General features: G+C 37.5%; 1 protein-coding gene across 6 annotated transcripts in view; it reads left to right on the top strand.

Moving 5' to 3' along the window:
• The window catches only part of celf5a (cugbp, Elav-like family member 5a), a 781,548-nt gene that overhangs the window by 42,256 nt on the left and 727,289 nt on the right, over positions 1-12,003 (top strand). For all 6 annotated transcript variants that reach the window (XM_061888544.1, XM_061888546.1, XM_061888543.1 and 3 more), the window contains exon 2: positions 7,148-7,230. In XM_061888544.1, the coding sequence (XP_061744528.1) occupies positions 7,148-7,230 (83 nt within the window). The remainder of the gene's footprint in view (positions 1-7,147; positions 7,231-12,003) is intronic.

Below are 12,003 nucleotides of genomic sequence, written 5' to 3'. Positions count from 1 at the left end.
TTGTCACTGAGCTACCAGATTTGCAGTTAAAAAAAAATAAAAAAATAAATATATATATATATATATATATATATATATATATATATATATATATACACACATGTGTATATATACACACATGTATATATACACATGTATATATATATCAATCAATCAATCAATGTTTACTTATATAGCCCTAAATCACTAGTGTCTCAAAGGGCTGCACAAACCACTACGACATCCTCGGGCAAGGAAAACTCACACCCAGTGGGACATCGGTGACAATAATGACTATGAGAACGTGATACTGTGATACTGATGATACTGATGACTATGAGAACATATGAGAACATGATACTGTGAAAGATCAATCCATAATGGATCCAACACAGTCACGAGAGTCCAGTCCAAAGCGGATCCAACACAGCAGCGAGAGTCCCGTTCACAGCGGAGCCAGCAGGAAACCATCCCAAGCGGAGGCTGATCAGCAGCGCAGAGATGTCCCCAGCCGATACACAGGCGAGCAGTACATGGCCACCGGATCGGACCGGACTCCCTCCACAAAGGAGAGTGGGACATAGAAGAAAAAGAAAAGAAACGGCAGATCAACTGGTCTAAAAATATATATATATATACACACATATAGCTACCAGATTTGCAGTTAAAAAAAAAAAAAAAAAAAAAATATATATATATATATATATATATATATATATAAAATCATGACTCAAGCGGGTATTAAATTATTAATATATATTTTAAACAAAAAATGTTCCTCAGTTCCTTTTTTGTGCACCCCTAGGTTTGTAATAGTTGCCATGAGTGCAAATTAGTTTCACCTGCCTCTGACTAGTGCCCGGAAGCAGGTGAGCGTCCCGAACACTAATCAGAGCTACTTATTCCTGTTTTTCGCCACATACTGTCTGGCTTTTGTGTCTGCGCTATGCAACAGTCACGGAGGATTTCTTGCTTCTTTGCTCGAGATTCCTGTGCTAGTTTTTGCCTGTTTGTTTCCTGCCTGATTATTGACAATGAATCATTGTCTTACCTGCACCTTGCCTCCGGAGTTTCCGTCTGCATCCTGGGAGAACAACCCCCAACGTGATAAAATCTGTGTAATGTACTATTAAATCATGTTTAAAAGATTATGAAATTGTTAGTAGTACATGTATTTTTTGTTTTTTTGTCAAAATGGAAAGTTTAATACATCTAATAAGAAAATATGCATATTAATTCCAGGCTTATTAAATGACGTGGTGGGCCAGATGCGGTTCCCAGGCCTCGAGTTTGGCACATATGAGCTTCTCCCTTGTTCTTATCCGTGCAGAAACAGCAACTTGCTGCAGTGCCTTTTAATTTTCCACACGTTGGCTATATTTTATCAATCTTGATGCTAACCGAACCTCAAATAGACCAGAACCAAGAGATGCAAGTAAACCCGTCTAGCATTACTTCTGTGCTATATATAGTTTAGGTTAAGGACAAAGCAATTAGCAGAATATTCCACACGCCAAACTGTGGCCACGGTGAGCTTGCAAAAGCCTTTTTTTTTTTTTTCTCCTGCTGCACGCTTCGTCTCACTGCACTCCCTCTGTCTCACTCACTTATTCACTTTTTAATTACATGGCAATTCAACACAGTGGAGATGAAGAGACTCGGCCCTATTTCTCAGCACACACACACGGTGTGGTGCACTTGAAAATATATCATTAGAAAATGGGAGCTGCGGCGTGTTGCAAGGAAGAGATGGGTTTTGCAGCTACAAAGAGAAAAGCAGAGGAGGAGCTTGCGGAATCAACTCGGTAGATAAGGCTGTTTGTAGGGTTCTATCAGGATCATATGCTCACAATAGAAAGGCTTCCCCCGTTGCTTTGTCAGCAGGGTCCCCACCGCGGCTTTCTTGTAGGGTTTCAAACTATTTCATCATGCACCGCCCGCCCCTTCCCTCACGCTTTGCTATGCCGTGCAGCACCGTGCCTGTTTGCCTTCCAATTATGCAGTTGTTGAGGCAAGTTTGCCCGTGGCCTGCCAATTCTTATCAAGCCATACATTAAAGAGCAGGGAATCTCATGTAAATTAAATTCATGCATCGGCTTTGTTTGGGGTTGTTGATTTATTCTTTGCGCCCTACGTACTGTACAACAAATGTCGCAATTATAATGCAAAGAGCGAATGTAAATGTACTTTATTTTTTCCCCCATCAAGCACCGCATATAGAAAGACCTAAGGACATACAGATATGGATTTTGTACAGGGAATATAGTAAGCCAGTGGTTCTCAAATGGGGGTATGTGTACCCCTGGGGGTACTTAAAGGTATGCCAAGGGGTATGTGAGATTTTTTTTTTTAAATATTCTAAAAATATCAACTATTCAAAAATCCTTTATAAATCTATTTATTGAATAATCAAAATATGAATGTAAGTTCCTAAACTGTAAAAAAAAAAAAAAAAACAACAATGCAATATTCAGTGTTGACAGCTAGATTTTTTTGTGGGCATGTTCCATAAGTATTGATGTTAAAGATTTTTTTTTTTTTTGTGAAGAAATCTTTAGAATTAAGTTCATGAATCCAGATGGATCTCTATTGCAATCCCCAAAGAGGGCACTTTAAGTTGATGATTACTTCTATGTGTAGAAATCTTTGTTTATGATTAAATCATTTGTTTATTTTCCAACAAGTTTTTAGTTATTTTTATATCTTTTTCTTCCAAATAGTTCAAGAAAGACCACTACAAATGAGCAATATTTTGCACTGTTATACGATTTAATAAATCAGAAACTGATGACGTTGAGCTGTATTTTACTTCTTTATCTCTTTTATTCAACCAAAAATGCTTTGCTATGAATAGGGGGTACTTGAATTAAAAAAAAAATGTTCAAAGGGGGTACATCACTGAAAAAAGGTTGAAAACCACTGTAGTAAGCTACATATCAATCAATCAATCAATGTTTACTTATATAGCCCTAAATCACTAATGTCTCAAAGGGCTGCACAAACCACAACAAAAACCATTACGACATCCTCGTTAGAGCCCACATAAGGGCAAGGAAAACTCACACCCAGTGGGACGTCGGTGACAATGATGACTATGAGAACCTTTGAGAGGACGAAAGCATATACTTTTTGTGTTATAGATCAGGGGTCCACAACCTTTTTTATTTCACTAGGGACCGGTTTAATGTATGCAGTTTTTTTTTTTTTTCACGGACCGTCTTCTTACCAGTGGCAGATAAAAACAGCAACGAATATTTGCATGAAAAATCAACTCACTATGTAACGCTGAAATAATGGCAGCCCTGGGCGTGTTTCTTTGCAAAAAGATGGTCGCCAGCACGTTGATGACACTAACTATACACCAGTGATGGGGCCGCGAGCGCCCCTAGAATGTAATATGTGTTTCTTAGCTGTGGTCCGCATAGGCCACAACTGTACTTACTTGTAAGACACTCTTCCACCCTTTGTGGCAGTAATAACAATATCAAACAACCTAATTAAAATTCATATACATTTTTAAGCGCAAAAAGTATGACTAAGGTGGAAATTTCATTTGACAGTTTGGTTAAATCCATCCATTTTCTAATGTTTATTCCCCTCGGGGTTGCAGGGGGGGCTGGAGCCTATCTTAGCTACAATTGGGCAGAAGGCGGTGTACACCCTGGACAAGTCGCCACCTCATCGCAGGGCCAACACAGATAGACAGACAACATTCACACTCACATTCACACACTCGGGCCAATTTAGTGTTGCCAATCAACCTATCCCCAGGTGCATGTCTTTGGAGGTAGAAGGAAGCCGGAGTACCCGGAGGGAACTCACGCAGTCACGGGGAGAACATGCAAACTCCACACAAAAATACCGAGCGCAGGATCAAACCCAGGATCTTCGTATTGTGAGGCAATGTTTAGATATTTATTTTTGATTTAGTTTATTTTAGCAAAACATAATGTATATTGTATGTATATTTACTTAGGATTAGGTCAGACTGATTAGACAAAGGTTTATTTGTTTAAGTTAATTATTTAATCTTTTTGATTAACACATGCTTTTATATCATTTTACAAGGTAGAGAACTCTAAGTAGGTACTTTATTTTATTTGATATCATCAAGAGTAAGATTACTAATTCAGTGTTAATATTGGAGTGGGCCCCGGGTCCCTCTGTAGTGTAGGTCCTGAGGTCAAACAGGTTAAGAACCCCAGCTGTATACAATGAACCTGCTGATGAGAATCAGCCTTTGGCTACAACCGGACAAATTAAAATTGTATATTTTCATTAATGTGCATTTATGTACTATAATAAATGGTGACTTCCTGTCAAGAGCTTAAATATACATCAATAAACCAGCTCATTGGTGTGTTTAGTGGGACTTAAGAAAGTTAACTTAAGAGAAAATGTGTTTGTTTATAAATAAATTGTTTCTGTGCGGCCCGGTACCGGTCCCCGGACCGGTGGTCGGGGACCACTGTTATAGATGACAAAGCAATAAGACTTCGGGGCACACGTTGGACACTGCTGCCCTATAGGACCAACACTTTTATGTGCACACACAAGATGATGCGTGCTGAGGAGGCATTGTGAGGTCGAGTGTGAGTGATTGAGTGATTTGCATGGCGGCCATTGGAAATCATTAGGTTAGCGCTGCAGTGACACTGTGAAGGCCACCCTGACACCAGTTTTATAGGCAGCCACATCAAAGGTCATGACCCTGGATGAGCAGGCGTGTCTTTCTTACACAATTTCATCCATCTATATATATATGTGGGTGTGTGTGTATCTATATATACAGTCGCGATAACATTTTTACATACACTTGTAAAGAACATAATGTCATGGCTGTTTTGAGTTTACCATTATTTCTACAACTCTAAATTTTGGAATATAGAGTGATTAGAGCACAGTTGTTGGTCACAAAAAAAAAAAAAAAAGTGAAGTTTGGTTCTTTGAATTTATATGGGTCTAAATGTAATTTTAAAAAATTGAGCTGTTTGGCCACAATACCCAGCAATATGTTTGGAAGAGAAAAGGTAAGGCCTTTAATCCCAGGAACGCCAAACCTACCGTCAAGCATGGTGGTGGTAGTGTTATGCTCTGGGCCTGTTTTGCTGCCAATGGAGCTGGTGCTTTAAATGGGGCAATGAAAAAGGAGGATTGGGTGTTGGGCGCAGTGTGGTGTTCCAACATGACAATGACCCCAAACACACGTCAAAAGTGGTCAAGGAATGGCTAAATCAGGCTAGAATGAAGGTTTTAGAATGGCCTTCCCAAAGTCCTGATTTAAACGTGTGGACAATGCCGAAGAAACAAGTCCATGTCGGAAAACCAACACATTTAGTTGAACTGCGCCAATTGTGTCAAGAGGAGTGGTCAACAATTCAACCACAAGCTTGTGGATGGCTACCAAAAGCGCCGTATTACAGTGAAACTAGAGGACATGTAACCAAATATTTACCATTTCTTTATGTATACTTTTGACCCAGCAGATTTGGTCACAATTTCAGTAGACCCATAATAAATTCCTAAAAGAAACTTCATGAATGTTTTTTGTGACCAAAAAGTATGTGCTCCAATCACTATATCACAAAAAAATAAGAGTTGTAGAAAGTATTTGAAACTCAAGACAGCCATGACATTATGTTCTTTACGACTGTATATTGGGGCTGCAACAATAATTTTTCGCGATTAATCACATTTTTTCAGAGTTACGTCAAAATTAATCACACATACTAGACCAGGGATGTCAAACTCATTTTAGTTCAGGGGCCGCATGGAGGAAAATGTAATGTGTATATGTACATACGAGTGTACGTATACAAACGTATGTATGTATGTATGTATGTTTTTATGTATATATTTATATGGGTATGTGTATATATACGTGTATGTATGTATATGTACGTATATATTTATATATATATATATATATATATATATATATATATATATATGTATATGTGTATATGTGTGTATATATATAAATATATGTATATGTGTATATGTGTGTATATATATAAATATATGTATATGTATATGTGTGTGTATACATATGCCCAGGATGGACCGCTCGCCTGTATCGATTGGGGACATCTCTACACTGCTGATCCGCCTCCGCTTGAGATGGTCTCCTGTGGACGGGACTCTCGCTGCTGTCTTGGATCCGCTTTGGACTGAACTCTCGCGGCTGTGTTGGAGCCACTATGGATTGAACTTTCGCAGCATCATGTTAGACCCGCTCGACATCCATTGCTTTCGGTCCCCTAGAGGGGGGGGGGGGGGGGGGGGGTTGCCCACATCTGAGGTCCTCTCCAAGGTTTCTCATAGTCAGCATTGTCACTGGCGTCCCACTGGATGTGAATTCTCCCTGCCCACTGGGTGTGAGTTTTCCTTGCCCTTTTGTGGGTTCTTCCGAGGATGTTGTAGTCGTAATGATTTTTGCAGTCCTTTGAGACATTTGTGATTTGGGGCTATATAAATAAACATTGATTGATTGATATATGTATGTATGTGTGTATGTATGTGTTTGTGTGTGTATGTATATATATATATCTCCAGTTGAGTATCAGGTATGTGTTGGGTAAACCCATGACTTCAATTAAAATCGACCGCTTTTCTCAAAAGTGCAGCAAACAAGTAAGGGCAATGATAGATTTTTTTCTCACGTTTGGTGCTCACAGACTAACTCTAGGGACACATATTACAGTCATAACATCATTGAAAGGTCACTGTTGCATAATTAGGGCCCTATAATAAGTCACCACCTGCTGGAATGCATTCGTTCCTGGAAGATGAGATCCAGTAAACCGTGGTTGAGAGTGGCAGGAGATCTGATGCACATATAAAACTCATTAATGAAACACAAGCAAATCTCTTTATGCAGACAGTCACAGGAAAATGATTGGCTCAATACTCCATCTGGTTTCTCCTCATAGCTCCTCTCCTCTCTGACAGATGTTGTGTGCCGTGTGCACGGGCGGCCATTAGTGAATGCGTGCACACTATAGTAGCCTTCGGGACCTTCTTTCAGGGAACTAAAACCAGGCAAATTGATTTATTTTGAGACATAAATCGACACATTTCTGCTATTGTACTCGCAGCATTTACTGTGTTTGGGCTTTTCTGAGTGCTATTGTCTGTTTGTTCCTAAAGTTGTGTTGCTCTTTTACAGGTTGCGCTTTCCTCACCTACTGCGCCAGAGAGTCCGCCATCAAAGCCCAGAACGCCCTCCATGAACAGAAAACACTCCCAGGGGTAAGTGCTGTCTTTTTCGCCTCTCTACTCATAAAATATATGAGATGAGAAACACTGGAAAGCAATTCAATCAGCAGCTTCAGCCTTTGAAGGCCCCGTTTCTAGGATTGCATTGTGTCTGGTTCTCCGGAGGATATTGGACAGAGGTTGCCTCATTTTTGCGAAGCTATTACGATGATTCTGGGCTTTTCCAAAAAGGTTATGACGATGGGTTAATGCATGCAACAGAAATGCATCACTTGCAAAGTTCATGTGAGATTGTGTGCAATGCTCTGCTTGAACTTTGCATGGTGACAAGCCTTGGCTCTACAGCCACATATAAGGTGCAATAGCTCAAAATGGTCTGCTTCCTTCTAATACAAAGAATTAGGCCTGCGATGAAACCATTATTAGAAAAATGCTTTCTATTCTGTTGTATTGATTAATCGAGTAATGTATGCAATCCAGACCTCATGGGGTGCACGGAACTTTAAATATGCAAACATAGTGCAATAGAGCGCACATAAAAACGCTGTTTGTGTGGGTGTCGTTATCTGTGTTGCAGCAAACAGCCAAGATTGCGTTGTTTCGTTAGTTTTAATAATACACAAAGGTGCAATTTCAATGTTGAGGTGCATCTAATGGGGAAAAAGAAAAAGCAGGAACATTGTTGTTTGTTTTAAATATTTTTCCATATGCTTTTACTCTATACCTGGCCGGGGTCCCCACACTTTTTGACTGCGTGGCCGAATTTGGTTAAAACAATTTTGTGCGTGTGTGTGTGTAATTATGTATATATATGCGTGTGTGTGTGGAGTTGAGTATACAGTGGGGCAAAAAAGTATTTAGTCAGCCACCAATTGTGCAAGTTCTCCCACTTAAAATGATGACAGAGGTCTGTAATTTTCATCATAGGTACACTTCAACTGTGAGAGACAGAATGTGAAAAAAAATCCAGAAATTCACATTGTAGGAATTTTAAAGAATTTATTTGTAAATTATGGTGGAAAATAAGTATTTGGTCAACCATTCAAAGCTCTCACTGATGGAAGGAACTTTTGGCTCAAAATCTCACGATACATGGCCCCATTCATTCTTTCCTTAACACGGATCAGTCATCCTGTCCCCTTGGAAGAAAAACAGCCCCAAAGCATGATGTTTCCACCTCCATGCTTCACAGTAGGTATGGTGTTCTTGGGATGCAACTCAGTATTCTTCTTCCTCCAAACACGACGAGTTGAGTTTATATCAAAATGGATACATGGATGATACAGCAGAGGATTGGGAGAATGTTGTGTGGTCATTTGAAACCAAAATATAACTTTTTGGTGGCTGACTAAATACTTTTTTGCCCCACTGTATATAAATGCTTGTGTATGCGTGTATATATGTGTGTGTGTATATATATATATATGTATATATATATATATGTATATATATATATATGTATATATATATATATATATATATATATATATATATATATATATATATGTATATATATATATATATATATATATGTATATATATATATGTGTATATATATATATATGTATATATATATATGTATATATATATATGTATATATATATATGTATATATATATATGTATATATATATATATATATATATATATATATATATATATATATATATATATATATATATATATATATATATGTATTAGGGCTGCGAATCTTTGGGTCTCCCACAATTCTATTCAATATCGGTTCTTGGGGTCGCGATTCGATTTTAAATCGATTTTTTTTTTCAATTCAACGGGATTCTCAATTCAAAAAAGATATTTTTCCGATTCAAAACAATTCTGTATTCATTCAGTACATAGGATTTCAGCAGGATCAACCCCAGTCTGCTGACATGCTAGCAGAGTATTAGATTTTTTTTTAAAAAGCTTTTATAAATGTAAAGGACAATGTTGTATCAACTGATTGCAATAATGTAAGTTTGTTTTAACTATTAAACAAACCAAAAATATGACTTATTTTATCTTTGTGAAGATATTGGACACAGTGTGTTGTCAAGCTTATGAGATGCGATGGAAGTGTAAGCCACTGTGACACTATCGTTCTTATTTAACATTTTTTATAAATGTCTAATGATAATGTCAATGAGGGATTTTTAATCACTGCTAAACTGAAATTATAACTAATATTGATACTGTTGTTGATGATATTCATTTTTGTTTCACTACTTTTGGTTTGTTCTGTGTCGTAATTGAGTCTCCTCTCAATTGCTCTGTTTACTGCAGTTCTGAGTGTTGCTGGGTCAGGTTTGGTTTTGGATTTGGATTGCATTGTTGTGGTATTGCTGTGTATTTTTTTGTTGGATTGATTAAAAAAAATAATAATAAATGAATAAAAAAAATCGTTTTTTAAAAAATGAGCATACGCATACATATACACATACATATACACACAAGTTTGCACTCAGTCAATTAGTGGGTGAATATATATATATACATATATATATATATATATATATATATATATATGTATGTGTGTTTTTTTATTTTCCTGAAGGAATCAATAAAGTACTATCTATCTATATATTCTTCGCGCACTAAATGACTAAAAGAGTGCGCACTTCATTCCATGTTATTGATGGAAAAATGCATTTTTAGACCATACGATTTGCCTGAGCGGCTAGGAGACACCAAGAGCAACAATCGGTACAGAATGGATTAGAAAGGACAGATTAAAAAAAAAATATATATATACATATATATATATATATATATATATCTCCCACAGGCTGGATTTTGGACGTTGGCGAGCTGTATTTTGGGAACACCTGCTGTATACAGTGTTTTATTTGATGACTCGATTAATAGAACAAAGCCCCCCACGGGACCACAGACGGACAAACAGTATAAAATGGATGGAGGATGTAAATTATTCATTCAACTCAATTCAAACTTAATTTTTTAGCTGAGCCAAGATGATGCACAACAGGACAATAAAAGGAGAGCATGAAAACAAGAGAACAATAAAATATAATAAAATAATAAAACATTAAGACAATAGTTCTAATATACGATAAAAGCAATATTGTGCTTTTAAAGGGGGAATTGCATTTTTTTTTTTTTTTTGGGGGGGGGGGGGGGTATTGCCTATTTTCCACAATCTTAATGAGAGACAATAAGACATACATTTATTTTTTTTTGCATTCCAATTTGTAAAAATCGTCTTGTTCTTGGTGAATAGCAATACAGCTAATGGGAGCAATGCATTCTGCCACTTCACTTTAAAAATGCACCTAAAAATCACCAACAGTACTTAATTCACGTTACTTAACTTGTTTAATAAATAAGCAGTCGCAACATTGTTTTTGTAAGAGCGAACACTGAGGAACTATTTTTCTAGCCTAGTAAGACATTGTCTTGAGACGACGTGCTGAGTCGTTAGCCGTAAGAGATAAACTAGCTTTTGCGTCAGCAGTTGAATGGCTTTTGAGTTTGTAATACACAACACAATGCGGTAGGACATCGATCTGTACTGACTAAACATGAATTATTATATTACAGAATCTTGAACGTATTAGCCCATATTTCATGTTTTGTTTGTACACAGCTATTTCAACAGCTTGTGTACTGTAGATGTACTAACACGACAACGTGTTGCATGTCTCATGATCGATATTCTAGTGACTCATTCGAGTTGCCTGTTTGGTCCAGCTGGCCGAGGACATTTCAAGTTGACTTTGGGTAAGCACTCCATATATGTCAGCATAGTTTGGCTCCAATTTCCACATTTATACCAGCAAGAAAGACATGCGCAAGGGAAGAAGTTGCATTAATGCATAAAATGACTAAAATATGGTAAATATTGTGCATATTACATATTGTTATGAACATGTCTGTTACTACATTATTTATTGACAAGCAGTGTGTATATAAAATGTTGTTGGAGGGTTTTGATGGACACTGGTGGCTCATCAACCGCATTTTTCAAGCATGTTTCAAAACACCGTTAGAATTGTAATGATTGTAAACGAAATGCCACAAAACATAATTAAATGCTTATATTTACACCGACAGAAAACAAATACATGGAATTGCAGTATTTCCATCCATTGTTGCTTAATTTGATTTTATCTTTAAAAAGTAACATTATCTTAAGTGGTCTTGAATAGGATAAGATGGGTACTGCAGTTAAATCACAACAATATTTTAGTTGACCGAATAGGGATGAATATTAATAAGGATACGTAACTGACAGCATGCAGTTTGAAATCCTTTCACTGTACCTTTTTTTTTTTTTTCCCAATATAACCTTTCTTGCCTACTTCTCGGACAAGTCCACACCTCTCACCCCCCACGCTCCTCCTGAGCTAAAGTGTGTCATAGAAATAGAACAAGCGGACGATGATGATGGCTGTCGGAGGGCTCACATGCTGTATGTTATCTTCCTTTCAGCTTCACTTAGTGGGCCGAGGAAGCATGGAGCAGAACGGGCCATCAATACCATGTCGTTGGGCTTTTTGAACTGTGGTCTTCAATACGTGGACCCCTGTCATTATTTGGACCTAGATGCCTATACGTCACTTGGTATTAGAAATGGCACCAGAGGATGCACGTCCTTGTACGTGCCAGTCTGCCCCAAAAACAGTAATATCTAGAAAAATAAGGAGCTTATTGACTAAAGCGTCGGATTACAATGGCGTACTCGCGCAAAGCTCTTTGGTTAAATCGCTACCATATATGGAGATATCTGCTGATGTCATATGTGGGGAAAGCATCACAAATTGGGCAAATTCCAAATGATTTTTTTGGGG

The sequence above is a fragment of the Nerophis ophidion genome, linkage group LG26 (assembly GCF_033978795.1).
Source record: "Nerophis ophidion isolate RoL-2023_Sa linkage group LG26, RoL_Noph_v1.0, whole genome shotgun sequence".
Taxonomy (NCBI): Eukaryota; Metazoa; Chordata; class Actinopteri; order Syngnathiformes; family Syngnathidae; genus Nerophis; species Nerophis ophidion.
This window is presented reverse-complemented; position numbering and strand designations above follow the sequence as displayed.